At 44.2% G+C, this 23529-nt stretch overlaps 2 protein-coding genes across 4 annotated transcripts in view; one reads left to right on the forward strand and one right to left on the reverse strand.

Annotated features, from left to right (window-relative positions):
- Positions 1–678: 678 nt before the first annotated feature.
- LOC308650827 (uncharacterized protein) lies at positions 679–2236 on the reverse strand. The gene is made up of 2 exons (XM_081297192.1): positions 1793–2236; positions 679–1533 (listed from the first exon to the last, which is right to left on the reverse strand). The coding sequence occupies exons 1-2, from the start codon at positions 2102–2104 to the stop codon at positions 1453–1455; spliced, it is 393 nt and encodes a 130-aa protein (XP_081153318.1). The 5' UTR covers positions 2105–2236; the 3' UTR covers positions 679–1452.
- Positions 2237–2273: 37 nt separating this feature from the next.
- Positions 2274–23529, forward strand: part of B3GALNT2 (beta-1,3-N-acetylgalactosaminyltransferase 2) — a 47830-nt gene continuing 26574 nt past the window's right edge. For all 3 annotated transcript variants that reach the window (XM_081297187.1, XM_081297185.1, XM_081297186.1), the window contains exons 1-4: positions 2274–2525; positions 10451–10598; positions 15199–15299; positions 19235–19428. In XM_081297187.1, the coding sequence (XP_081153313.1) occupies positions 2414–2525; positions 10451–10598; positions 15199–15299; positions 19235–19428 (555 nt within the window). In that variant the 5' untranslated portion in view covers positions 2274–2413. The remainder of the gene's footprint in view (positions 2526–10450; positions 10599–15198; positions 15300–19234; positions 19429–23529) is intronic.

Consider the following 23529-nt stretch of genomic DNA (forward strand, 5'->3'; position numbering starts at 1 on the left):
TCTGAAACTGTCAGCAGAAGTAAATCTTTGTTTTTCTCAGGTATTTTGTTACAGCTAAAACACCTGCTCTTTTAATATTTTACATAGAACTTTCAAGAGCTTTGTAATGTTTTGAACAACCAATAAAAAAAATTTTACATAGAACTTATCACCTTCCAATATTTATGTGTCTATATATGAAGTCTGAGGTCTGCACTTGCCTCTCTATTACCACAGGGCAGGTTTTACTTAAAGTGCCCTGCACATACATAATATACCTGTAAAAGATAATAGATGCTCAGTGAGTATTTACTAAATGAATGGATCTGACAAAATTACAGGCAATTTCTCTTTTGGGGCTATCTCATAATTCTTTATTCACAAAATGAAATGATAGGTTATTAAGAGGGCATTACTACCTTTTTTAAGGATTAAAATATATCCTTTGTGATAACCAATTATTACTCTCTTGACAATGGGTTTCCCTCCCACACACACACACACACCCAGTACTGGCACTTGAACTCAGATGGATTTTACTAAGTTTATCTCAAACTTGCTATCTTTCTCCCTCCTTGCCTCAGCTGGGAGTTGTGACAACTTGACAACAACTTTTTTTTTTTTTTTTTAAAGATAGAGTGAGAGGAGAGAGAGAATTTTTTAATATTTATTTTTTAGTTATCGGTGGACACAACATCTTTGTTTGTATGTGGTGCTGAGGATCGAACCCGGGCCGCACGCATGCCAGGCGAGCGCGCTACCGCTTGAGCCACATCCCCAGCCCCGACAACTTCTTTTTTTTTAAATATTTTTATTTTGTAGTTGTAGTTGAACACAATACCTTTATTTTATTTTTATGTGGCTGAGGATCGAACCCAGGGCAGCACAGATGCTAAGCGAGCCACTACCCCAGCCCCGCCATGCTCTTGACAACTTCTAACTGAAATGTAGAAAGCATATCAACATAGCTTCTAAAACAGAAAATTCTCTTTGTGCAGTACTGGAAACTGAACTCAGGGCCTTGGACTTGTTAGGCAAGCACTTTACTACTGAGCCACATCCTAGCCCTGAGAGTTCTATCAGGATATGTGAAGACAATACACATTCTCCTTCCTTACCGCAATATGCACATGATGCCTGGGAAAGGGAAGGCTGATCTTGGTGACATTTTCCCATGTCAAAATGATCAGTCTTTGAATTCCATCTGTTTCCTACAGGAAGGAAAGTGTTCCTTTCTGTCTTCAGGGAAACTGCCCAGAAACAGTTTCTGCTCAAATTTGCATCCAATACTGCGGTAGTCAGCCTGAGAGGGTGCCCAACAATCCTCTTCTCTTGGAATTCACTCCGCATTGACTGGGGGCTGCTCTGTGCAATCAACAGGCAAGAGCGGCAGTCATCCAAGGGTTCACAGTGCAGGTGCCCACCGCGTGAGTCAGTCATCCAGGACGGGGCTCTCCAACCAGTGCCCGTCCTTCAGGTGACTTTAGGGCCAGCTGACATCTGCCTACAACTTTTTAAGATCCTGAACCCGGACTTAGCTCCCAAATTCCGGACCTACAGAAATTGAGATAGCAAAGGATTACAGCTGTTCTTAGAATTTTGCATTTGTAACAGATAATTTAAAAAAATACACAAATCTCTTTTTAAAAAAATATTTTTGGCCTCACGAGTTTATTTAAAGTATAGACAGTGTATAAACCCCGTAGACCCGTAGCTTTTACACGACCATTAAATCAAGAACACAGTGCAACAATGTTTAAGAACAACCAAATACAAAGTAACTGCAAGAGAGGGCTGCTCTGCAGAAACTAACAGGCCCGGCAGCGACGCTCGGACTCTGACGGCGCGGAGACCCGCGGAGGCCGCCAGAGCCTACGCGTCCGTGGGGGCCCCACCACCCGCGGCCCGCACACGCCCGGCCCTCGCACTTCCGTCCCGCCGGCCGGGTGCCGGCCTGAGTGGCGCCCTGGGCTGCACCGCGGGGGCCCCCGCGGCCCGACGTTCCCGCCCTGCGGTCCTGGAGGGCTGACCCCGCCGCCCCGCGCGGGGCCGGCCCCCACACTCTTCCTCGCCACGGCGGGCAGGCAGGCGCGGGACTTCGGCCCGGCGCGAAAGGCATGCGCATGCTCCGGTCGCGCGGGACCCTGGGAGCTGTGGTTTCCGGGGTGCGGGGCTCTGGGCGCGCCCCCTGCCTGCGGCCCGCGCGGGACTCCAGCTCCCGGCCGGCGCGCGCGGGGCGGGGCCTGCGCGCCGATGGGCGGGGTTGCGCGGGGCGGGGCCACGGCGCCGTGCTCCGCTGCCCGCTGTCGAAGGCAGGCGAGACGCAGGCCGGAGTCGCCCGCGGGGCCGGGCGCGCGCGGGGCCCTCGCTGTCGGCCGGGACGCGGGGGAGCCCTGCGCACGGCGGGGCGCGAGGGGGAGCGGCTGGGCGGCCAATGCGAAACTGGCTGGTGCTGCTGTGCCCGTGCGTGCTCGGGGCCGCGCTGCACCTCTGGCTGCGGCTGCGCTCCGCGCCGCCCGCTCGCGCCCCGGGGGCCGGCGCGGCAGGTGAGGCGCGGGGCCGGGGCTGGGAGTCTTGCGCGGAGCGTGGCCGTTGGGCGCCGGGGCGACAGGCCTTACGGAAGCCCATGCCGGGTGGGGGCGCTGTGCGCTCTGGGCCACGGCGGGGTCGAGTGGGACCGGCGCGGTTCGCGTGCCGCGGGTCCCGGAGCGCGGGGCCGGTTGGCGCGGTGCACTTGCGGGTACCCGTCCTGGCCGAGCGCGGCCACCGCGGGAGCGCACCCAGGTGCAGAGGGGTCCAGCTCCCCAGCACCCCTCCATCTTCCCCTGCCGTTCCTCCTTAAGGGTTTGCCGAGGACTGTACCCAGAGCTGGAAAGCAAGCTATTTTTAAAGATGAGGTAATACCTATTTTGTTTTTTTAACTATGTTGGGATTGTTTTCTTACCTCCTTTTCTCAAAACGGCTGTTTTTTTTTTTAATCGGAAAGTTTTAAAAACTGGAATATTTGCCGTTAGGCAGATGTCTCTTGAGTCTTAACAAAATATTTAGTAATCTTCAAAACTGGCTCACTGTCATATGAGATGATGTTGGAGTTATTTTAGTTTCCTATTTGACAAACCACCAGCTTTTTGAAAAGGCTGTTTATGTGACCTGAATAAATGAAATATTATTTAAGTGATATGATGGAAGTACATATCACTTAAATACATATCACTTAGTGCTGTTAGCCTATTAACAAGTTGGGGGTTTGTTTTTTTTCTAGACTGAGTTAATAAGAAATTGCCATACATTTGAAGTGCTTGGTAACATCTGTTGGGTTGGTGTTTTATCAATTTCCTTTTCAATCAGTGAGTCCTACTGAAATGTACTTGCAGAGCACCCTTAGAATATGTTTTACCTTAACAGTCTTTTGGGGTTCAGTAAAACAAACAAAAACCTTGCCTTCATGCTTCCATCTTTGTGAGCCTGCAATCAGTTTCCTAGTTGGAGACAGGCTTTTCCTATTTGCTTGGTGTGTGACTAGTGCCTGTCACCCTGTTAGACCAGGCTAGATTAAGTAAACAGGTGAACTGTGGGAAGGGACAGTGAGGAGATCAATACTGGTTGTAGAAATTAACTCTGACTTTGAGTGGGTATTGGGCATCTGGTCAGATAATAAATAGGATATTGTAATCTAAACCTGACAGACTCTTTTTTCCCTTAAGCACTTTCAAAACAAAACAGGACAAGGTTTGTGATTGCCAAGATTTCCCACAGCTGCTTTCTCTGTTATGCTTCTCCATGTTTAAACTAAAACATTTGGGAATTTTTGCATTTTGATCCTACTCTTTAAACCTAGACAGAAAACCCCAGGATTTTGCTAAATATTCTTCCCACGAGTTAGCATATTAAGATTTACTTCTGTTCTCTCTTCTGCCTCTTTGTCTACCTTCGATCCAATCAAATCGAGACAGTATTTTCTGGGAGATTTACCTCCCCAGAATATTAAGAAAGGCCTTCTGGCTAGCAGTTGGCTCAGCAAACATTGCAGCTTTCTCTGGGCCAGCTCCTGTTTTAGGTGCGGAATTAAGCAGTAATCAAGATAAAGGGCTTGCCCTTGTGCATTTATTAATTGGGAGACAGAGGATAAGAAAATAATTATAAATCTCATGGAACGGTGACAAATATGTTTCAACAGGGAGTCACCGAAGGCCACTGAAGAGGTGACAGTTGAGCAGGGACCTGAGTGAAGTGAGTTGTGTTCCTGCCAGGATCTGTTCTAATGGGGATTGCCTTCAACAGCTGAGACCCACAGGAAGCAGCTGTTAAGGGGAAGCAGGCCTCCTTGTGAGCTCCATGCATCTGGAGGATCCTGCAGGATGAGGGAGATAGCCATCAGGCCAGGCATGCAGCATACTGGTTTTGGGTAATGCCTTAGTAAGGATGTTTTAACAGTTAATTTAGAAGAATGATGTGATTTAAAAGAAAAAAAGGGGGTGTGGGGGGGCCTTCCCTGTGTAGGCTATTTGGAAAGAAGAAAACCAAAGAAAGGAAAGGAACACATTCACTGAGTGAATACCTGCAGTACAAGGTGTGCTGGATGTCTGGTATGCTCAGAAGCCTGTGGGGACCTAGGGCAAGTAGGTCAGAAACCAATTGCTGCTTGCTTTGCAAGTTTGCCTAGGCCTAGTTCTTCTAAAATTACCCCTGTATGCTGTGTGCTAATTGTGTCTCTGTACTTAAGTTTCTTTGTTTCGAAAATGATGACATAGGGTTGTTTTGCAGACTCAATGAGGCCCAGGACAGGGCCTGAGTCACAGCACTCCATGGCTTTGGGAGAGGAGGAGTAGTGTGCAATGGTGGTAGCTGAAGTCTGTTAGCAGGCTGTTTGGGAAGGTACCTCTGAGGCTGGCAAGAGCACACTGTAGTAGAGTACATGGTGATTCCTTCTCAGTAGGTCTGGGAGGAGCTTGTGTGGTTTCCTCATTTTCAAGATTTTCACCTTTGGTGATTGATATTATCCAAGAGCATGCAATGTTAGAGTGGAATTTTGTTTTGTTTTTGTTTTTGAGCTTATTTTGAATAGTCAGTTTGAGGTCAGCCTCCCTAGGTTTTTGGATGTGCACTCCCTAGGTTTTTGGATGTATAGTTAGTGCAGAGCCTAGCAGGTAGCTAGACTTTCAGAATGTATTACAGTGTTTAAGAAAAGAAATGGTCACTATCCTGGGGAGCTTCCCTGGAGATATGACTTATTCCTGACATTGTGAAGAACTTGCTTGCTGCTGTCCGCACCTTTAAGCACAGAGAACACAGGAGGTGCTCAGTAATTTGAATGAATGAATCAAGAGAATAAAACTGGGGGGGATGAATGAATAGGTCATCCATATCTGCTTTCATGCCACAGTGACTTTATGATTTAAAGTAGTTTCTTTGAAACAAGTTCTAAGTGTACTTGTTACAGAATCATATTGGTCATATATACATACAGTAATAATGTCTGTTTCATTCTACTATCTTTCGTATCTCCACATCCCCTCCCCTTCCCTCGCATCACTTCCCTCTAACTCCAATCATTTACTGGCAAATGCCATAATTTTACTCTTCTTTAAAGTTGAATAATGGGCTGGGGATGTGGCTCAAGCGGTAGTGCGCTCGCCTGGCATGCGTGCAGCCCGGGTTCATCCTCAGCACCACATACAAACAAAGATGTTGTGTGCCGCAGTCTGGCTGGGCACAAAATAACCGTGAGGTCACGAGCCACTTGTAGGTTCAAACAGTAACTACTTTATTGCCTGAACCCCACGGGAACTCTCTAGAACTCCATGAAAACTCCGCGAGAACCAACGGGAACTCAACGGGAACCCCGCGAGAACTCAAAAGTAGCGGGCACCTACAGCAGCAGGAGCCGCCCCACTGCCGGACAGCAGAGGTCCACATACACAACTGAATACACAGCTTGCCCCAATCCAGCATCATCCAGTTACAGCAATCAGTCATCATCCCAATAATTATACACAGCTTAACCCAATTATCACCATCCCAATGGCTCGCCAGTGTTACCTCCCAACCACTCCTGGCAAAATGCCAGGCACCATCCAGACTTGGTTGTGGCTCTCAACAGTTGTGTCCGCCGAAAACTAAAAAATAAATATTAAAGCTGAATAATATTCCATTGAGTATATATATCACATGTTATTTATCCATTCATATTTTGAGGGACACCTAGGTTTCTGGTACACATTTGGGGGAAATTATTTAATATGCTTTAAAATGTCATTGATGTAATACACATTCTTTTCATGTATCTGTGCAGCTTAATTTATTTGTACAAGTTCAAAATCCCCAGCTAATGAGCACTTAAATTTTTTAAAAAATCTCCACTGAAGTGCCCTTCCTGCTCTCCTCCATCCCTGCCTAGTAGAAGCCATCACCCTGACATAATGGCAGAGCTTTGCCTGCTTTTGTGCTGTATATAAATGGAACTGAACAGTATGTACATAGTTTTTACAGCCTATTTCTCTTGATATGATGTAGGATAGTATCTGTCTCTGTGGTATTCTGTCATAGATACACCATGATTTATTTGATGGGTTCCTTGCTTGTTCACTGTGGGCTTGCAGTTTTCACTGTTGGTGAGTGGTGCTGTGGTGAGCAGATATTTGTGTCAGTGACTGTGTCTTAAGAGTTCTCAAAAAAAAAAAAATTTCTCAGGATGGAATTGCTGGACAAAGGTTATTCCCTTCTAAGGTGTTTGCATATTGCCAGAGTGCCCTGCAGAAGGCAGCACCAGATTATATGTACACAGCAGTGAAGGAGAGGGTCCGTTTCCTTGAAGTCCCTGCCATCATTTAGTTCATATCACTTAAAACACTTGTCAGTTTGTACGTAAAGGAAAAGTGGTGTTTTACTGCTCTAATTCAAGTTGAACTTTTTTTCTATGGATTGTTGACTATTTGCCTTCTTTCGTGAGTGATCTTTATGTCCTTTTGTCCCAGGTTTTTCTTAGTTTTCATTTTTGTCCCTGTTTTCAGGCACCAGAGTCAAACTTGGTGCTGTGTGGTTGTAGCACATAGCAGGGTGGAGAGAGCACAGAGTTGGACTGGTAAAGGGAGCTGCCGCACATTCCTGCCCAGTGCTCATGAAGCATCCACTTGGGGTGTAGACCTGTAGCACTCAGCAGTCTGTCCTGCTGTTGCTTTTGATAGTGTGTGGGAGAAGAGGCCCGTGTTTCTCAAGTCTGACTTCCATGTATCTGGAAGCAGAACTTCCAACCACAATCCTATGGGATTGTCACATGCCACGTGTTTATCTTTGAATGTGTTTATTTACTTACTTTTAGAAAAATCTTGCAGGAATATGGAGAAATCGGGGAGAATAATTCATGTACTTTTGTCCTGGTCCAGGTGAAAGATACCACTGAGACAGCAGCTAGAAATAATGCCAAGACAGCGATAAATTTGAGGCATTTTTTATGAAGATTTTGATTCATTCATTTTGATTTGGTGGCACATGCTTGTAATTGTTGTGACTTGGCGGCCCAAGCAGGAGTTATAAGATTGAGGCTAGCCTCAGCAACTTAGAACCTTAGCAAGACATTGTCTCGAAATACTAATTATTTATTTATTTTAAAAAAATTATTCTTTTTTTTTTGTAGTTGTAGAAGGACAGAATGCCTTTATTTTGTTTATTTTTATGTGGTGCTAAGGATCGAACCCAGTGCCTCACGCATGATAGGCAAGTGCTCTGCTCAGCCCCAGACTGAAATACTAATTATTTTGATTATCACTAAAACTAAGGTAATAGCTGTTTGGCATTCAGATGGATATTTTAGTTATTTTGAAATTTTGCTTTTGTGAAACACTTTTGTTTTCTGATGGCATCAGATAAATGAGGCATTTAGGTTAAGTGTAATTTTTACCTTTCTATATCTTTAAATCTTTTGAGGTGACATTTTGAAAGACTGAACTAGAGCATTTAAATACTTTTTCATTCAAGTTTTCTGTCATTAAGAAATGAGACAACCAGTGGTAGCGCGCTTGCCTGGCATGCGTGTGGCCCGGGTTCGATCCTCAGCACCACATACAAAGATGTTGTGTCTGCTGAAAACGAAAAATAAATATTAAAAAATTCTCTCTCTGTCTCAAAAAAAAAAAAGAAGAAGAAGAAAAAGAAATGAGACAAAGCTGAGCATGGTGGTGTATCCCTGTAATCCCATCGACACGGGAGGCTGAGGCAGGAGGATCACAAGTTCAAGGCCGTCTTGGGCATCTTAGTGAGATCATCTCAAAATAAAAAGTGCTGGGCGATGTAGCTCAGCGGTAGAGCACCCTGATTTTAGTCCCTAGTACTTGAAGGAAAACAAACTGAGGCTGAGGGATGTAAATACCTTCTTGCTGAGGTCACATAGCACATTGGCTGTGGAATCCATGTCCGACTTGACTGGTGATGGCATTTGCCTACCTCCTGTCACTCGAAGGTCCTTACTGTTTTTCTCTGTGCAGGGAATGGTAGGAATGTCAAAATTTTCATGTATGCATTTCAGTTTTCCAAGTTCAGATTCATTTACTTCCAGCAACAGGTACAGCTTTCATAGTATAGTTATATATCTGAGAGAACAATGTTTCTGGGCTAAGAATTAAAAAAAAAAAATGTGTTAACCAGCATGTTCAGTGATTCGCCCCATTGCTGATTCCCCATTTTTAACTGGTGTTGTGGATAAGATCAAATAAGCTACATGGGGCTGTGTAGACACCGAACAGAATAGAGATGAGGGCTAGACTCGGGTCTTCTGGAGTAATGTCAGCCCAGTGCTGACTAGCTTTTGACTTGGGGCAGGTCCTGAGTTCTCTGTACCTGCTTCCTCATTTTGTCAGTCTGTACCTACCAGCTGGGTCGTGAGCATTAAGTGAACTTCTGTGTGTAATCATTTATCACATATCAGGTGTTCAGTGAATAGGACTGTTAATAAGCAGCTTAATCCATGAAAGTTTGGGTTTATTTTAAAGATATTTCTGTATTTATAAAAGAATTAATTTTGGTACAAATGTAATAACAAGTATCTGTTTCTTTTAGAAGTGAAGTCTTTTGTAAATATATATTATCTGTTATCTAGAAAATTAGGTATGCATTTCCTGTATTCCTATCATAATAATGTAACAGCCTTAACATTTTCCTAGAATAATCTTACCCTGATTTTATTATTTTAGTTGGACCTTTGAAAAAGCATCAAGGTGTTTTTTGTTGTGTGTTGGGCTAAAAACCTGGATCCTGTAGCATATAAAAGCACTACATTTAGTGTAGTAAAGATTCCTGGCTAAAAAAAAAAAAAAAAAAAAAGATTCCTGGCCTCATAGTTTATTTTTGCCAATATTCTGGGTCAGTTCCCAGACCTGGAGAAAGGTGACGTGGATCGCATCAGAGCTGTATATAAGCTGGTAGCTCTCAAACTGTAGCAATGAGAAACAAGGACGGAGCCTGTATCCTCTTTCTAAAGACAAGTTTTAGAGTTTGCATGTAGTCCTGCCCAGTAGAACTATGACAGTGAAAGATGAACCATTTATGACTTGTTACATGAATTTTTAACTAAAAATGTTGTTTCCCCTCTTTTTTTATTTTTATTATTATTATTTTTTTTTGCAGGGCTGAGGATTGAACCCCCGGCCTTGCCCATGCTAGGCATGTGCTCTCCACTGAGCCCCATCCCAAGCTCCTTTATTCTTTAGAATAATTTGTATATAATGAAAGTTTAGCTAGGTAGACTTCATTGACATAAGTAAGGGTTCTGATACTTTGCAGTATGAAAGTCCTTTGACTTCACCCCACAAACTTAATAACTAATATCAATGCAGGACTTTACCTGTCGAAGCACTTTTCTTCTGGCATTTGCTGTTGAGGGTCTCTTCTGTGTCTGGAGCCAACCCAGGACCTTGGTACACATTAAGTTTTACTAGAGCTTTATGGAAAGTGTTGTTATACCCATTTTTAGTCAATGAAACGGAGACTCAAGAAGTTAAATGGGGCTGGGGATGTGGCTCAAGTGGTGGCACGCTCACCTGGCATGCATGAGGCACTGGGTTCAATCCTCAGCACCACATAAAAATAAATGGGTGAAATAGAGGTATTGTATTCAACCACAACTAAAAAATAAATATTAAAATAAGTTAAAGAACTTTCAGCTGATTGTGGCAGAGCCAAGATTCTGTGGCCTGATTGACTTGTTGTCTGTTATTGTTTGACATATTGCCTTTTCCCTTACCACAAGCATCTTACCTGTTTTGAAAAACTTCCATGCTTGCATGAGTGCAGAAAGATGGAAAAGACTGAGGTAGTGTTTACCTTTGAATGGGGGCTTATGGGTAATTAAAGACGTGTTTTTCTTTGTAATCACTGCACACCTAAAGACATTTTATTTGTAATAAACTGCTCCTGTTATACACTGAACTTACAGCAACTGAGACATAACTTTTTCTGGTTTCTCATTGTTTGTTTATAGATTCCCCGGCCTTCTTTCCTCAGTGGAAGTCCAGTCACTATGATGTGGTGGTGGGTGTGTTGTCAGCTCGAAGTAACCGTGAGCTCCGGGATGCTATAAGAAACACCTGGCTGAAGCACTCGCTGCGTCACCCAGCCCTGAGTCAGCGGTAGGTGTTCTGCAGGCTTCTTGCCTGCTTTGAGGGTGTTAAGACCCTGTCTTCGGGAACTGGAGATGCTGATTGAAATACTAGGCCACCTTGCTTCTCTTACACGTTGTTGGGCCCCAGAAGTGGATTTGACCAGTTTGAAGCTGATGGGCTCTTGGAGGAGAGTGTGTCTGTTGGTTATGCGCCGTGGTTTCTTTTTGGCTCTGACCTCGTCTAGCAATCCCAAACATTTCCACTCCAGAGTGCTTTTCCCTGACTGCCCAGAGGTGGACGCCTGGGGTGTGGCGAGCGCCATGCACATGCCCTTTCCTGACTGCCCTGGCCACACTGTGCTTCTCAGCACCCCTCCTGCGGCCAGAAGGTGGCTCAGCCATTGGTTAGGAGCATGGGGCCCTGTCTGTTCTCCTTATAATGAGGGAGCTGCAGAAAGGAAGCTTAGAAGCCAGGCCCCGCGATGTGCAGACACTTGAGCCATGAGCAGAAGGGGCCTCTTGGGAGTTGAGCTAGCACTTTTGAGTAGCACTGCAAGTGAATTGCAGGTGTGAGTTTTCTTGTCACTGGCCATGAGCATTTGGGGATCTCCTGTCCTCCTCACGCAGCTTTCATTCCTTTCCAAGACAGGTTTCCTTAGTCATGATCCCAACGATGGTAGAAATCATTGCCCAGCAAGCAAAGGCCTAGGATTGTCACCACTGTCAGACCACCTCCAGAACACATACTTCCTACAGCCTTTCCCACCTCGGTGCCAGTTTCACCGTGGCTTCTTTGCTTTCATGGGCCACATCCTGTCCCTTGGTGCTGCTTTAGGTCAGATCTGGAATGGACTTCTTCCACCTTCTCTGTTCCATTGTTACCTGATTGTGCAGGAGCCCCTTCTGTGGATTTCTTGCTTCTACCTTTGGCCCTATACATTCTGTTTTCCATATAGTAGCCAGCGTGGTCCTTTTAAAATTAGTCAAATAATGGTAGTTTATACCCCTGCCCGACTTCCTTTTCTTGCTTAGAATGAAATCCCCAGTGTCCAGTGGCCTCTGTTCCTCTCTGCCACCATCTACTCTGCACTCTATGCCCCTGCTGTCACCTCACTTCCACTAGAAGTTCTCCTTGCCATAGGCCCATGAATGGGTGAAGGGCCCCCTGTTAAATAGCAGCCCCTTCTTGCCCGCCTCTTATTCCCTTCTGGTGGTATTGCCACACTCACCACCCGCCAGTGTGCTGCTGTACTTAGATGTGCATCTGCACTTCACCAGAGCAGCTGTATTTAGATGTACATTACACATCATTTGTCTCCTTGACTTGGTGAGAATCCGGCCTCTGTGTCTTACTGGCTCCTGGTGTGGCCTGGAGCAAGGCACTCAACACTTGAACGAACAACTCAGAACTAAATGTAATGAGCAGAATTTACATTCAGACGCTGGCCAGTAGTTCATTCACCTTCGTAGCAGTTCTTGCTTTAAATTTAGTAAGCTGGGTAGCTTGTTTTATGAAAATGATGGCTGTCTATATACAAATAGGTACTAGCTAAAAGCACCTTTCTGGGGAATAATTACATGAATTCAGTAAGAGCATTTAAGACAGCTGAAAGGCCGCTTTTGGTGAATGCATGCAGTAATTGAGTGCATTTGTCCGTGCCTGTTTTGTTCCTATACTGGCCGGCCATGTGTGTGGGTTTCTGCCTTCAGTGGCCTTTGGAGTGCTTGCATGTCTGGGGCCTGGCGCACTTTCCTTTCCTTTCTCTGAGAGCCAAACTCAGCACTAGACACCTTGAGGCCCTTCCTCAATTCTAGGCCTTTGTAGTGAAAACGTCATTTGTCGATTTGACATGTTTGTCAAGTGTCCTTTGTAAGCAGGCGGTGCTGTCCGTGGTGGAACACAGATGTAGGTGCAGGATAGCCCAGGTGTTTTTGGAGGGCTCACTATTAGGAAGGACCTGGACGTGATGGTGTTGCAAGGTGTTTCATGGGCAGTACTGTAAATAGGTATAAGATGGCCTGGGGTGTTTGGGGCTAAGGGGGTTGATGAGGGCAAGTGTTAGAAAGCCAGGGAAGGAAGGAGGGACCCTGAGAGGTTGTGCAGAGGGGTAGGGTGGGGTTCCTGTGCCTGCAGGAGTAGGCAGCGGCCGAGCAAGCAGAGCAGGTGTGTGGAGGCTGAGGGGGCTGGGCCTGTTCAGCCAGGGCTGCTGAGGGACGAATTTACCTGGTCAGAGAAAAAGGGACTGGGGTGACTGCTAGCTTTTGTCAAAGTACTGAGTGAGAAGAGCGGTTTGCATGGGAAAGAAGCTCAGTGCAGTATGCTGAGTTGGGAGCAGGGTGTCCTGAGAAGTGTTTGTTGCCTGGCTGTCTGGAAGAAAGTGCTTCTAGGGGCTGGGGATGTGGCTCAAGCGGTAGCGCGCTCGCCTGGCATGCGTGTGGCCCGGGTTCGATCCTCAGCACCACATACCAACAAAGATGTTGTGTCCGCCGAGAACTAAAAAAAAAAAAAAAAAAAAAAAAAAAACATTAAAAATTCTCTCTCTCTCTCTCTCTCCTCTCTCACTCTCTTTAAAAAAAAAAAAAAAAAGAAAGTGCTTCTATATACATTTTGTTCATTGTAAATTTCCCAGTTACAAAGGATGTGCACCACTTAATTGACAGATAATAGAATATATAGCACTCTCAGTGAATTCCACGTGGTCATTCAGTTCTCACAGAATGTTTTTGTTGTTTGCTTGACTCTCTCTTTTTTTAAAAAAATATTTTTTAGTTGTAGTTGGACACAATGCCTTTATTTCACTTATTTATTTTTATGGGGTGCTGAGGGTCAAACCCAGGGTCCTGCACGTGCTAGGCGAGTGCTCTACCACTGAGCCACAACCCCAGCCCCGTTTGCTTGATTCTTGTGTCTTAGCCAACTTGTGGTTGCAACTGGCAACTCTTTAAGTTAAAGAGTAAGACTGAGGGGCTGGGGCTGTTGCTCAATGGTAGAGCACTTGCCTTGCACATGTGAGGTGCTGGGTTCAATCCTCAGCACCACATAAAAATAAATAAATAAAAAGGTATTGTGTCCATCTACAACTAAAATATATATATAAATAAATAAGACTGAAGTGCCAGTTAAGATATGTCAGAGTTTGCTGGGTGCTGTGGTGCATAGCTATAATCCCCGCAGTTTGGGAGGCTGAGGCAAGAGGATCGCAAGTTCAAGGCCAGCCTCAGCAGCTTAGTGAAGCCCTGTCTCAGAATGGAAAAATGAAAAGGGCTGGGGGATGTGGCTTAGTGGTTAAATCCCTGGGTTCAATCCCTAGTGTCCAAAAAAAAAAAAAGATATATCAGAACTTGACTGTCAGACAATGAAATCAGTGATGGCTTGGCTGAATCAGACCATAGTCTTGAACACTGGGAGGGAGTTTCCTTAATTTTGGGGTCCCATCCACAGTGTAACAGCTATGGGTACTTTACATTAAGTTTAATTTGCATTATTAACATTTTCCCCACACTTTCTTGAATGGAGACAATCAAGAAAACAATGTGTTGAGCGCTTCTTTTTTTGCCAGTTTCTATGGTGGAAGTATTTCCGCCATAGCAAATTGCACACCACTAAAGTGACATTCCTGAATGCAGAATTGGAGAATGATGTGCATAACATGCCTTTTGTCACATCTCCATCATACAGCTATAGATACAAATAACTTCAAGTGCACAATAGTAAAATATAGTAAAATCAGAGAATGGTGAATCTGAACATTTCCTTGTTTTTGATATATTTAATGGTAAGATGTGCAATTCTAATTTTTAATAAAGGCTGTGCTTAATCATCATTTCACAGCATTCCTGTGAGAGATGGCACTAGCTGGTTCAGGACGCACCTGCCAGTGGGTTGTGCAGGTAAAGGTGGCTGACTTAGGGATCTTTTACTTAGAGGATGAGTCCAAACTAAAGATACTAGTTTGAGTCATTCCCAGGCTAGTTTACCCTTGGGGGTAAGTGACACTGTCCAGGGGGAGGGAGTGGAAAGAGTTAGCAGACTGAGAAGAGCTCCAGAGGTGCAGCTCAGGAGAAGAGCCGGTTACAGGCGTCCTGGTGGATGAGGTCTAGGAGTGGCGGGACCCTCCCCTTGGGGAGGCTGAGCTCGAGCAGCAGGAGTACCTGCCGGAGCAGAAGAAAGCAAAAAAGGAAAATTGTGGCCTCAGAGGTTTTTGAGACGCTGCTTCAGGGTAGTTTGCTTCTGCGTGGCTTGCCTGTTTGCTCCTGCTTGCTGTTAGTGCTGTCAGTGCGGCTCACAGCAGAGGGCTCTCTCAGAATGCACGAGCTGTGGTCAGCACTGTGCCATTTGCGTCTTCCCCCATTTTGCTTGACTAGAAGACTGTAGAGTATTCTTCAGTGATATTCAGATGCATCTGGAAATTCCTTATGCTTAGAATCTTGAATTACTGAATTTTGAACTTTGGAAACTGCTGATTTTACCAGTTAATTTATAACAGTGTTGATGCAAATACCGTAGTATGGTAGAGATTAATCCTCATGAACACTTGCATCTCAAAATAGAAGTTCTGGAATGGGTGAGGAAGCAGGCACGGGCGTGGTCAAGGTCACTGACTTGTGGATACCCACGTGTCTTTCAGGGTGCTTGTGAAGTTCATCATAGGTGCTCGGGGCTGTGACGTGCCTGTGGAGGACCGAGAAGACCCCTATTCCTGCAGACTGCTCAACATCTCCAACCCAGGTAGGTCATCTTCCTCCAAGCTGCATCCACAGCTCAAGTGTTGAGTAAAAGTTGCTAAGTTAAGTGGCATGGAGTCTGTTTTTTTGGGGGGTTGTTACTGGGTATTGAATTTAGGGACACTCGACCACTGAGCCACATCCCTATCCCTATTTTGTATTTTATTTAGAGATAGGGTGTCGATAAGTTGCTGAGGCTGGCTTTGAACTCGAAATCCTCCTGTCTTAGCCTCCTGAGTTACTGGGATTATAGGTGTGCTTCACTGAACATGGCTGGAGTCTGTTTTTAACAGACTAAATATTTGTCATGAGAATTTGTGTGTGTGTCTTCTCTGACAGAGTGACTAATCACTCAGGGTATCTGTAGAGCTTCTTGACAGATACAGAATTTTAGGATCCAGAAGAGTATTTTTCAATGATATTCAGATACATCTGGAAATTCCTTATGCTTAGAATCATGAATTACTGAAATTTGAACTTTGGAAACTGCTGATTTCACCAGTTAATTTATAACAGTGTTGATACAAATACTGTAAGTCAGCTTTCTCTTAGAATCATTGCCTAAGCTTCTACAAAAGGAATCATAAAAACTTTAAATGCATGTAGTATTTTTTAATTCTTGAGAGTTAAAGATGTGTGGGAGTCCAGTATGGTGGCACATGCCTGTAACCCCAGGTGCTTGGGAAGCTGAGACTGAAGGATCACAGTTTGAGGCCAACCTCAGCAACTTAGTAAGAACTTGTCTCAAGGTAAAATAAAAAGGGTTGGGGTTGGGTAGCTCAGTGGTAGAGCACTTCCTAGGATGTCAGAGACCTTGGGTTCTACAGCCCAGTTTGAGGAAGTGCCAATTCTCTCTCAGCATTTCCTGTGTTTGTTTATTAGTACTTTCTGTTGTGTTCAGCTGTGACTCTAAGGGAGGTTCAACATTTCCCAGTATTCAGTGGGCTGAGTTGATTTCTGGCATTTTGAGGTTTGTCTAACCTTTGCAGTGACCCATAGGTTGCTTTTAGAGACAGTGCTAGTGTACTGGTCAGAGCGTGGCTCTGTGGCTGGCTCTGCCCTACTCAGGCTGTGGGGCCTTCTGTGCCTTCCCTTCGTCCCCTGTACCTGGCCGCAAGGAGGGCGCTGGCTGCTGAAGTGTCTGAGAGGGCTCCTAGGACTGGAAGCAGGACACGCTGCCCCCACGGGGAGTCTGAAGATGTGCGTGTGCCGGGGAGTGGCACAGCATTGGCAGTGCTCCGTATTAGTTTATTTTAAAGAGCCTACCTTTTTATGAGGTTAGGTTTTAGTCGGCTTTTAAGTAAATTGGGCCGTGTTATTTGGGTCTGTGTTATAAAGCGGGGTTTCTTACTTAGGATGTCTAATGAATTAACGTTAATTAATGTTTATGTTGTAAGCAGAACATTGTATGTAAGTGTGTTGTTCTGGGGAGAGGATCCTTTAGCTTTCACTGGAAGCCCAAAGGGTTTTGAACTCCTTAAAATGCTGTATTGGTGATGATGTGGTAGCCTACGGCAAGTTACCCTTGAAAACCAAAACCAGACCGCAACCAGGAAAACCCTTACATTTAAACTAACTGGAACTTCATTCTCAAGAGCTGTTATTCACTAATAGCGAAAGAATGGACCTTTGCATTAGTAGAAAATTTCGATATATGTATTCAATGGGTTGCACACTTTTTTAAATATATAAAATCTAAGTTAATGTTGAATCTAACTTTATCTTTTTGACTACCCTGAAAGCATTTATAGTTATTTCAATACCTTAGAAGGTCATGCTGGGCATTAATTATGACACTGTGGTGTGTAGAAGGTTTGATTAGTAGCATTATTAAATCAACGGGGTTTCCTGTGTCTAGGGAGCTTGAGTGCAAGGCATATTTCAGACAGAAAATATGACTGTTGTGATGTGTTTGACCAGTTGCTTTTAACAGCTATGCTTCTACTTTTTTTTTAACATTTATTTTTTGGTTAGACACAATACCTTTATTTTGCTTATTTATTTTTTATGTGGTGTTGAGGGTTGAACCCAGGGCCTCGTGCATGCTAGGCGAGCGCTCTACCACTGAGCCACAACCCCAGCCCATGCTTCTACTTTTGATGTTCTTTATTTCTTGCGTATACAAAAGAGAGTTTTTGTTGTCCAGTGTGTTTGGAGTCTGGACTCCTGACGGTTCTTGCCCAGCTCCTGACCGAAGTCTGTCCGCTTTTCCTTCCTGCTCATGTCTGTGATTGACTAGGAGCCATCACTTCCCTTTAGTTACATTTTATTGAAGATCCAAGTGTAAAATAGCTCCTAGGAACTCTGAGGTTGGAATCTAAGTGATCTGCAGGTGTGTGGAAAGAAATTATAAGGTTTTAAAACTTATAAATTTAACTTTTGTGTGTGTGTGTGTGTGTGTGTGTGGTGCTTAGGGTCAAATCTAGGGTCTTGTGCATGCTAAGCAAGGGCTCTCCAGTGACCTACAGCCCCAGCCCTAATACCATTTTTATTTATCTGAAAATAAGTAAATAATCTTTATTTAAAAAAACAAGTAATTAATCTTTATTAATACTGAACATACAGAGTGACCAAAATGTATATTCCTGTGCATACAAATTAAGTAATTATGTGGGTTTGCATGTAGACTTAAAACTGATGGAGTGGTATAATCAAAATTTGAACACTGGGCTGAGGCTCAGTGGCAAAGCCTAGCATGCGTGAGGCATGGGTTCGATCCTCAGCACCACATATAAATAAATAAAATAAAGGCACGCTGCCCACCTACAGCTACAAAAAAATGTGCACACTGTAAGAACTTTGTTATGATAACTTCAAATAAACATAGGCTTTATATCATTTCTCAAAGTAGCTCTGATGTTCTTGGCCATATTGGTGGTTTCACATGATCTCTGGTGATTCTCTCCTGGTACCTGGGGAGGTAAACTGGGAAGGACTGGGTGCCCATCAGCCATCTGGGAGAGGGGAAGGAGCATGGGCTTTGGAGTCCTTGCAGCTGGGTTTGGTGCCTCCTTTGCCACTTTCTGCGGCTTTGGCAGATAGATTAAGGTCTCTGCACTTCAGTTTGTGGACCTGCGAGCTGGAAAAGGCCCCCACCCAGAGCCTGTGAAGGTGCCTGGGGTGGTGGGCGGGGATCAGACGCCAGCCTCTGTGCTGTGGAGATTCCTCTCATCTGTGGTAGTAAGCAGGCATTCTTAAATTGGCCGACAAGAAGCAGCATTTGGGGGATTTGCCTATCAAGAACAGACTTCATGACTGCAGTCAGTGCGTTTTTGTTACTTCTGTTCATCCAGTTCTTCTGGTTGACCTGAATTTAATATTCTCCTGTGGTTTTCAGGTGTGTCTGACCGTGTGTGCAAAACCCTGTTAAGGCTGTGCTGATAATTGAATGACTTACCTAAATTTGGCTGAAAACTTCTTTTTTTTTTTTTTTGGACACAATACTTTTATTTTTTAATTTATTTTTATGTGGTGCTGAGGATCGAACCCAGTGCCTCGCACGTGCTAAGCAAGTGCTCTACTGCTGAGTCACAACCCCAGCCCTGAAAGCTTATTCTTAAATTTCAAAATAGGTTTTTTTCAAGGAGCAGCCTTGATTTTCAAACATGAAAAAAAATTGCCATTTGTGAAAAATCATATAATAAGTAGTTACCTGTATTTTGCTGTTAAGTCCACTACTTTGTTATTTTTTATTTTTTTGGATACTAGGACTTGAACCCAGGAGCACTTCACCTCTGAGCTATATCCTCAGCCCTTTTGAGACAGGGTCTTGCTAAGTTGCCTAGGGCCTCGCTATGTTCTCAGGCTGGCCTCAAACTTTTGATCCTCCTGCCTCAGCCTCCATGGAGATGCTGGAATTACAGACTCCACTACTTCTTGTTGGTAAAGGAAAAGTTCATATCTGTTTGTGTAAAACCCATGTTCTCGTTATTTCCATAGTTTTGAATCAGGAAATCGAGGCATTCAGCCTTTCTGAGGAGGGTTCATCTGGGCTCTCCGAGGCCCGGGTCGTCAGTGTGAGCTTCCGAGTGCTCCATCCGATTGTCATTACCAGCCTGGGAGTGTTCTATGAAGCCAGCGATGAGGGTTTCCAGAGAAATATCACCGTCAAGCTCTACCAGGCGGAACAGGAGGTACGCGCCTTGTTCAGAAGCCTAAGCTCTTGCTCTTGGCGAACAGCAGGTGGGAGGCCAAGCAGCTCTCTCATGTGGGAGGCTCTCTTTTCTTGCCTCTCAAATTGAATACATGGTACTGCAATACATTATAAATGCTGGTTTGAGGGCTGGGAATGTGGCTAAAGTGGTAGCACGCTCGCCTAGCATGCATGAGGCACTGGGTTCGATTCTCAGTACCACATAAAAATAAAATAAAGATATTGTGTCCACCTAAAACTAAAAAAATATATATAAAAATATATTTGGGAGAGATTACCTATGAATAAATGTGTTAGATCTAGAAAACATAAGTAACTAGATTAGATTAGAAGTTCCCAGCCTAAACTCCCCTAAACCTCAAGGATTTCAAAATCTAGTCATGGAGGGGTCTGGGGAGATAGCTCAGTTGGTAGAGGGCTTGCCTTGTTTGCATAAGGCCCTGGGTTCAATCCCCCTCCCCCTCCCTCCAAAAAAATCTAGTCATGGATATATAAAGTTTGGGACTCTTAGGATACGTGAGTGTTACTATGTCTTCTAGCCCTTAAAATCTATAATACAAGGTTAATAGCTGCTTGAGATCTTTTTTTGTAATGAAGATGTGTGGGAAATGTGCGTTTACAAGAACTGAGGTCACTCTGTTCCTGAATTTGGGGAAATCTGATTTGAAGAAGCAGAGGATCTAAGAGGACCTGTTTCTGGGTCTTAAACGTACAGAAAACTACACAATTATGCAGTGAGCACTCACTCATAGCCACCAGTCATGGTCTGCAGTAATGCACATCTTGCTGTTTATCACCTATATTCATCCATCTTTCGAAAATGTCTTTCAGATTAGGTTTCAGGATGGGTGCCCTTCAACCCGAACGTTCAGCATGCTGCCATTCACCATTTGCATAAAGTACAACTTGTAGATTTTTAAACTGCATAGACCTGCTTAACCCACACTCCTCTCAAAAGTACGTGGGACACACATCCCCTAGAAATTTCCCTGCGTTCCCTCCGGGTCTATTCATCTCCCATCCTCCAGGGGCTGCTGCTGTTGGGAGTGTTTGCCATGCACTGGCCTTGCCTGTCCTGGGACTTGGGTGGAGTGGAACTGCACTGCAGTGCTCTGTGGCCGTGTTCCTTTTGCTCGTTTTCTGACTCACTGGTCCTGCTGTGTGACTGAGTTTTCCTTTAGTCTTCTGTTAGCGGGTTGTGCTGCAGCATGGTGCTCGCCTGTGTGTTCCTGCCGGTAGGCACCTGGGATGTGTCCGAGAGTTTTCTCCTTTACTCTGTGTGAAGAATCACAGTCACTGACTTAGTCTACTGCTCCTGGATAAGCTCCTCTTGGTCAAAGTCTGCTGTGATTTTCATACAGTGCTAGAGGTTTTGTTTCTCAATGGGCAATGTAAAGTTTGGTCTTTTTTTAAATCTAGTCCTAGAATTTCTGTTTTGTTTGTTTTATAGAAAGTGTTTATTCCATTTACATTTAGCATAATTATCAAAGAGTTTTTTTCATTTTGCTTCGTGTGTGTGTGTGTGTGTGTGTGTGTGTGTGCGTGTGTGTGCGTGTGTGTGCGTGTGTGTGTTGGGGCAGGGGGGTGCTGGGGATTGAACCCAGGGCCTTGTGCCTGAAAGGCAAGGACTGCACCACCTAGGCCATATCCCCAGTCCCAACTGAGCCATATCTCCAGCCCTATTTTTTTTTTCTTAAGCTGTAGGTGGACATAATACCCTTATGTATTTTTATGTGGTGCTGAAAGTCGAACCCAGTGCCTCATATGTGAGGGGCAAGCCCTCTCCACTGAGCCCCAGCCCTGTTGTGTTTTGTTCTGTCTTCTCTGTTGTTCCTGTTTTTCCTTTTTTGCCTTCTGTGGGTTGACTGAATATTTTTTAGAATGCTGTTTTTAATTTCTGTTCTTTCTTTAGCTTCAGCTCTTTGTCCCATTGTCTTGTGCGAGGATAACAGTATGCATTCCAGTCTTCTGTTCCTGTCCTTCCCCTTCAGGTCCAAGGCAGAGCGTTTCCTGTCGTTGCCCGTGGGTTTGCTGTATGTGCACCCTCAGTCCCACAATACTTGTTACAGTTTAAACAGCTGAGTACATGTTAAGGGAATATAGAGGAAAATACTCTTTGACACTTGCCCACATATTCACCATTTCTGATGCTCTGTATTCCTCCATGAATGTCCAGTTTCCATCTGATATCATGGTCTTCAACCCAAATAATAACCTTCAGTGTTTCTTACAAACAGGTTTACTAGTGATAAATTTACTTTTCATTTTTCTGAAAATATTCTTATTATACTTTTATTCTTTTTTTCTGCTTTATTACTGTGGAATATTTTCTGGATATGGAATTTTGCATTTTTTTTTCTCTAGTATTTTAAAGACGCATCCCTGTGTTTTTGGCGACAGTTGTGCTAGGGAGAACACAGTCATCCTTCATATTGTTGTTTGCGTATGGATGTGTGCAGTGGTGTGTGCGTTTGGGGCTGCTTTTAAGGTTCTTTGTATTTTGTTGTGAGCAATCTGGATGTATTGTGCCTTGGAGTGACTTTTCTCTCTGTTCCCTGAGTTGCTGAGGCTGGCCTCCCGAGTCACTGGGATTGCAGATGTGGCCCCTGCACCCGGCCCTGTATGTGCATGACACTTATTTTGGTATCGTCCCCTTTGTGAACCACTGTTCATTTTTCCTGTTTTTCAGAGTTAGGTAATTTTTAAAGTTTTTTTTTAATATTTATTTTTAAGTTTTAGTTGGGCACATTATCTTTATTTCACTTATTTATTTTTATGTGGTGCTGAGGATTGAGCACTCTACCACTGAGCCACAATCCCAGCCCCAGAGTTAGGTAATTTTTGTTGATCTACATTCAAGTTCCCTTACTCTTTTATCATCTCAATTATACAATTAAGCCTATCCAATAAATTTTTTATTTTAGATTTGTTTTAGATATACTTTTCTTCAATTTTCATCTGAAAACTCTCTCTTGCAATTTCTGTTTCTCTAAACTTCTTGTGTGCTCATTACTTTGAGCATGTTTCTCCCTGACAGACACTTGACTACAGTTATAAAGGCGTCATCCTTGACTGCTTGTCTGTGAATCGTCTTCTGTCTTGAGTGCAGTGACCTTTTCTGTTTGATCTTCTGTCCAGTAACTTCAGCTTGTGGCCCAGATGCTAGAGCAAGTCGCTGTGGGAGCTTGGGTCCCGCTGTCTTCCTAGGAGAGCGCTGGATTCCTGTTCTGTTTCAGCAGTTGCACTGGCCAGATTCAGGCTCTGCATGACTTCCCTTGCCAAGGACAGCAACTGAAATCTCTGTTCAGTTCTCTGGGCCTCAGGGGGGCTGCTTCAGTGCCCTCACACTGTGCTTCCTGAGCAGCCACAGGTTTGGGCAGAATCCACAGGAAGACCGTGGCTCTCCCTCTGTGGCCCCTTCCTTGCAGGGGTTTCCTCTTCACTGTTTAGCTGATGAGTCTGTGCCAACTCCACCCTCTTAATTCTTTAGCCAGAAAGACTGCAGGTCTGCATTCAGTCTCAGTCACCCTAGAGTGGTGCCTTCAGACAGAGATGGGATGAGCACCCAGGGTCCCTTCTGGTTTTGATTCTCCTCTATGTTAAGTGGAATTTAACTGCCTTCAGGTCACCTTTTTATGCTTTGTCCAGATTTCATGATTGTTACCTCTAGGAGAATTAGTCTGATATTACTGGAAACAGAACTCTGTTTTCTCAAATATTTCTGTATTATTGTTATTGTTAGTGTTGATTGTTACCAATGGATACCGTGTTGGAGTCACAGATAATGTATAAATCTATTTCAAGATTAAGTTTCTATTCTGCAGTTTTTCATAGTACTTCCTCTGAGAGCCTATAGTTAATGTGTTAATGGAAGAGGGAACAAGTGACTCCAGCCATTACGATTGTGGCATGAAGAGCTTTATCAGGTTACTCCACTTCGTAGTCTCTGTGTTCCTGTGGTTAAAGATTTCATGGAAGGGCTGGGAGTGAACCTCAGTGGTACAATGGTTCAGGGCTTGCATAGCAAGCCAGCACTGTCAAAAAAAAAAAAAAAAAAAAAACCCAAAACAAAGCAAAAAAA

The sequence above is a fragment of the Spermophilus citellus genome (genome assembly GCF_964194105.1).
Source record: "Spermophilus citellus genome assembly, chromosome: 6".
Taxonomy (NCBI): Eukaryota; Metazoa; Chordata; class Mammalia; order Rodentia; family Sciuridae; genus Spermophilus; species Spermophilus citellus.

What these genes read in the sequence shown, in the direction of transcription:
- LOC308650827 (XM_081297192.1), bottom strand. Translation starts at nt 2,104, where the DNA reads ATGCGCATGCCTTTCGCGCCGGGCCGAAGTCCCGCGCCTGCCTGCCCG. An exon ending in CGAGCGTCGCTGCCGGGCCT is followed by an intron (nt 1,534 to 1,792) that starts GTTAGTTTCTGC and finishes CAATTTCTGTAG; the next exon opens with GTCCGGAATTTGGGAGCTAA.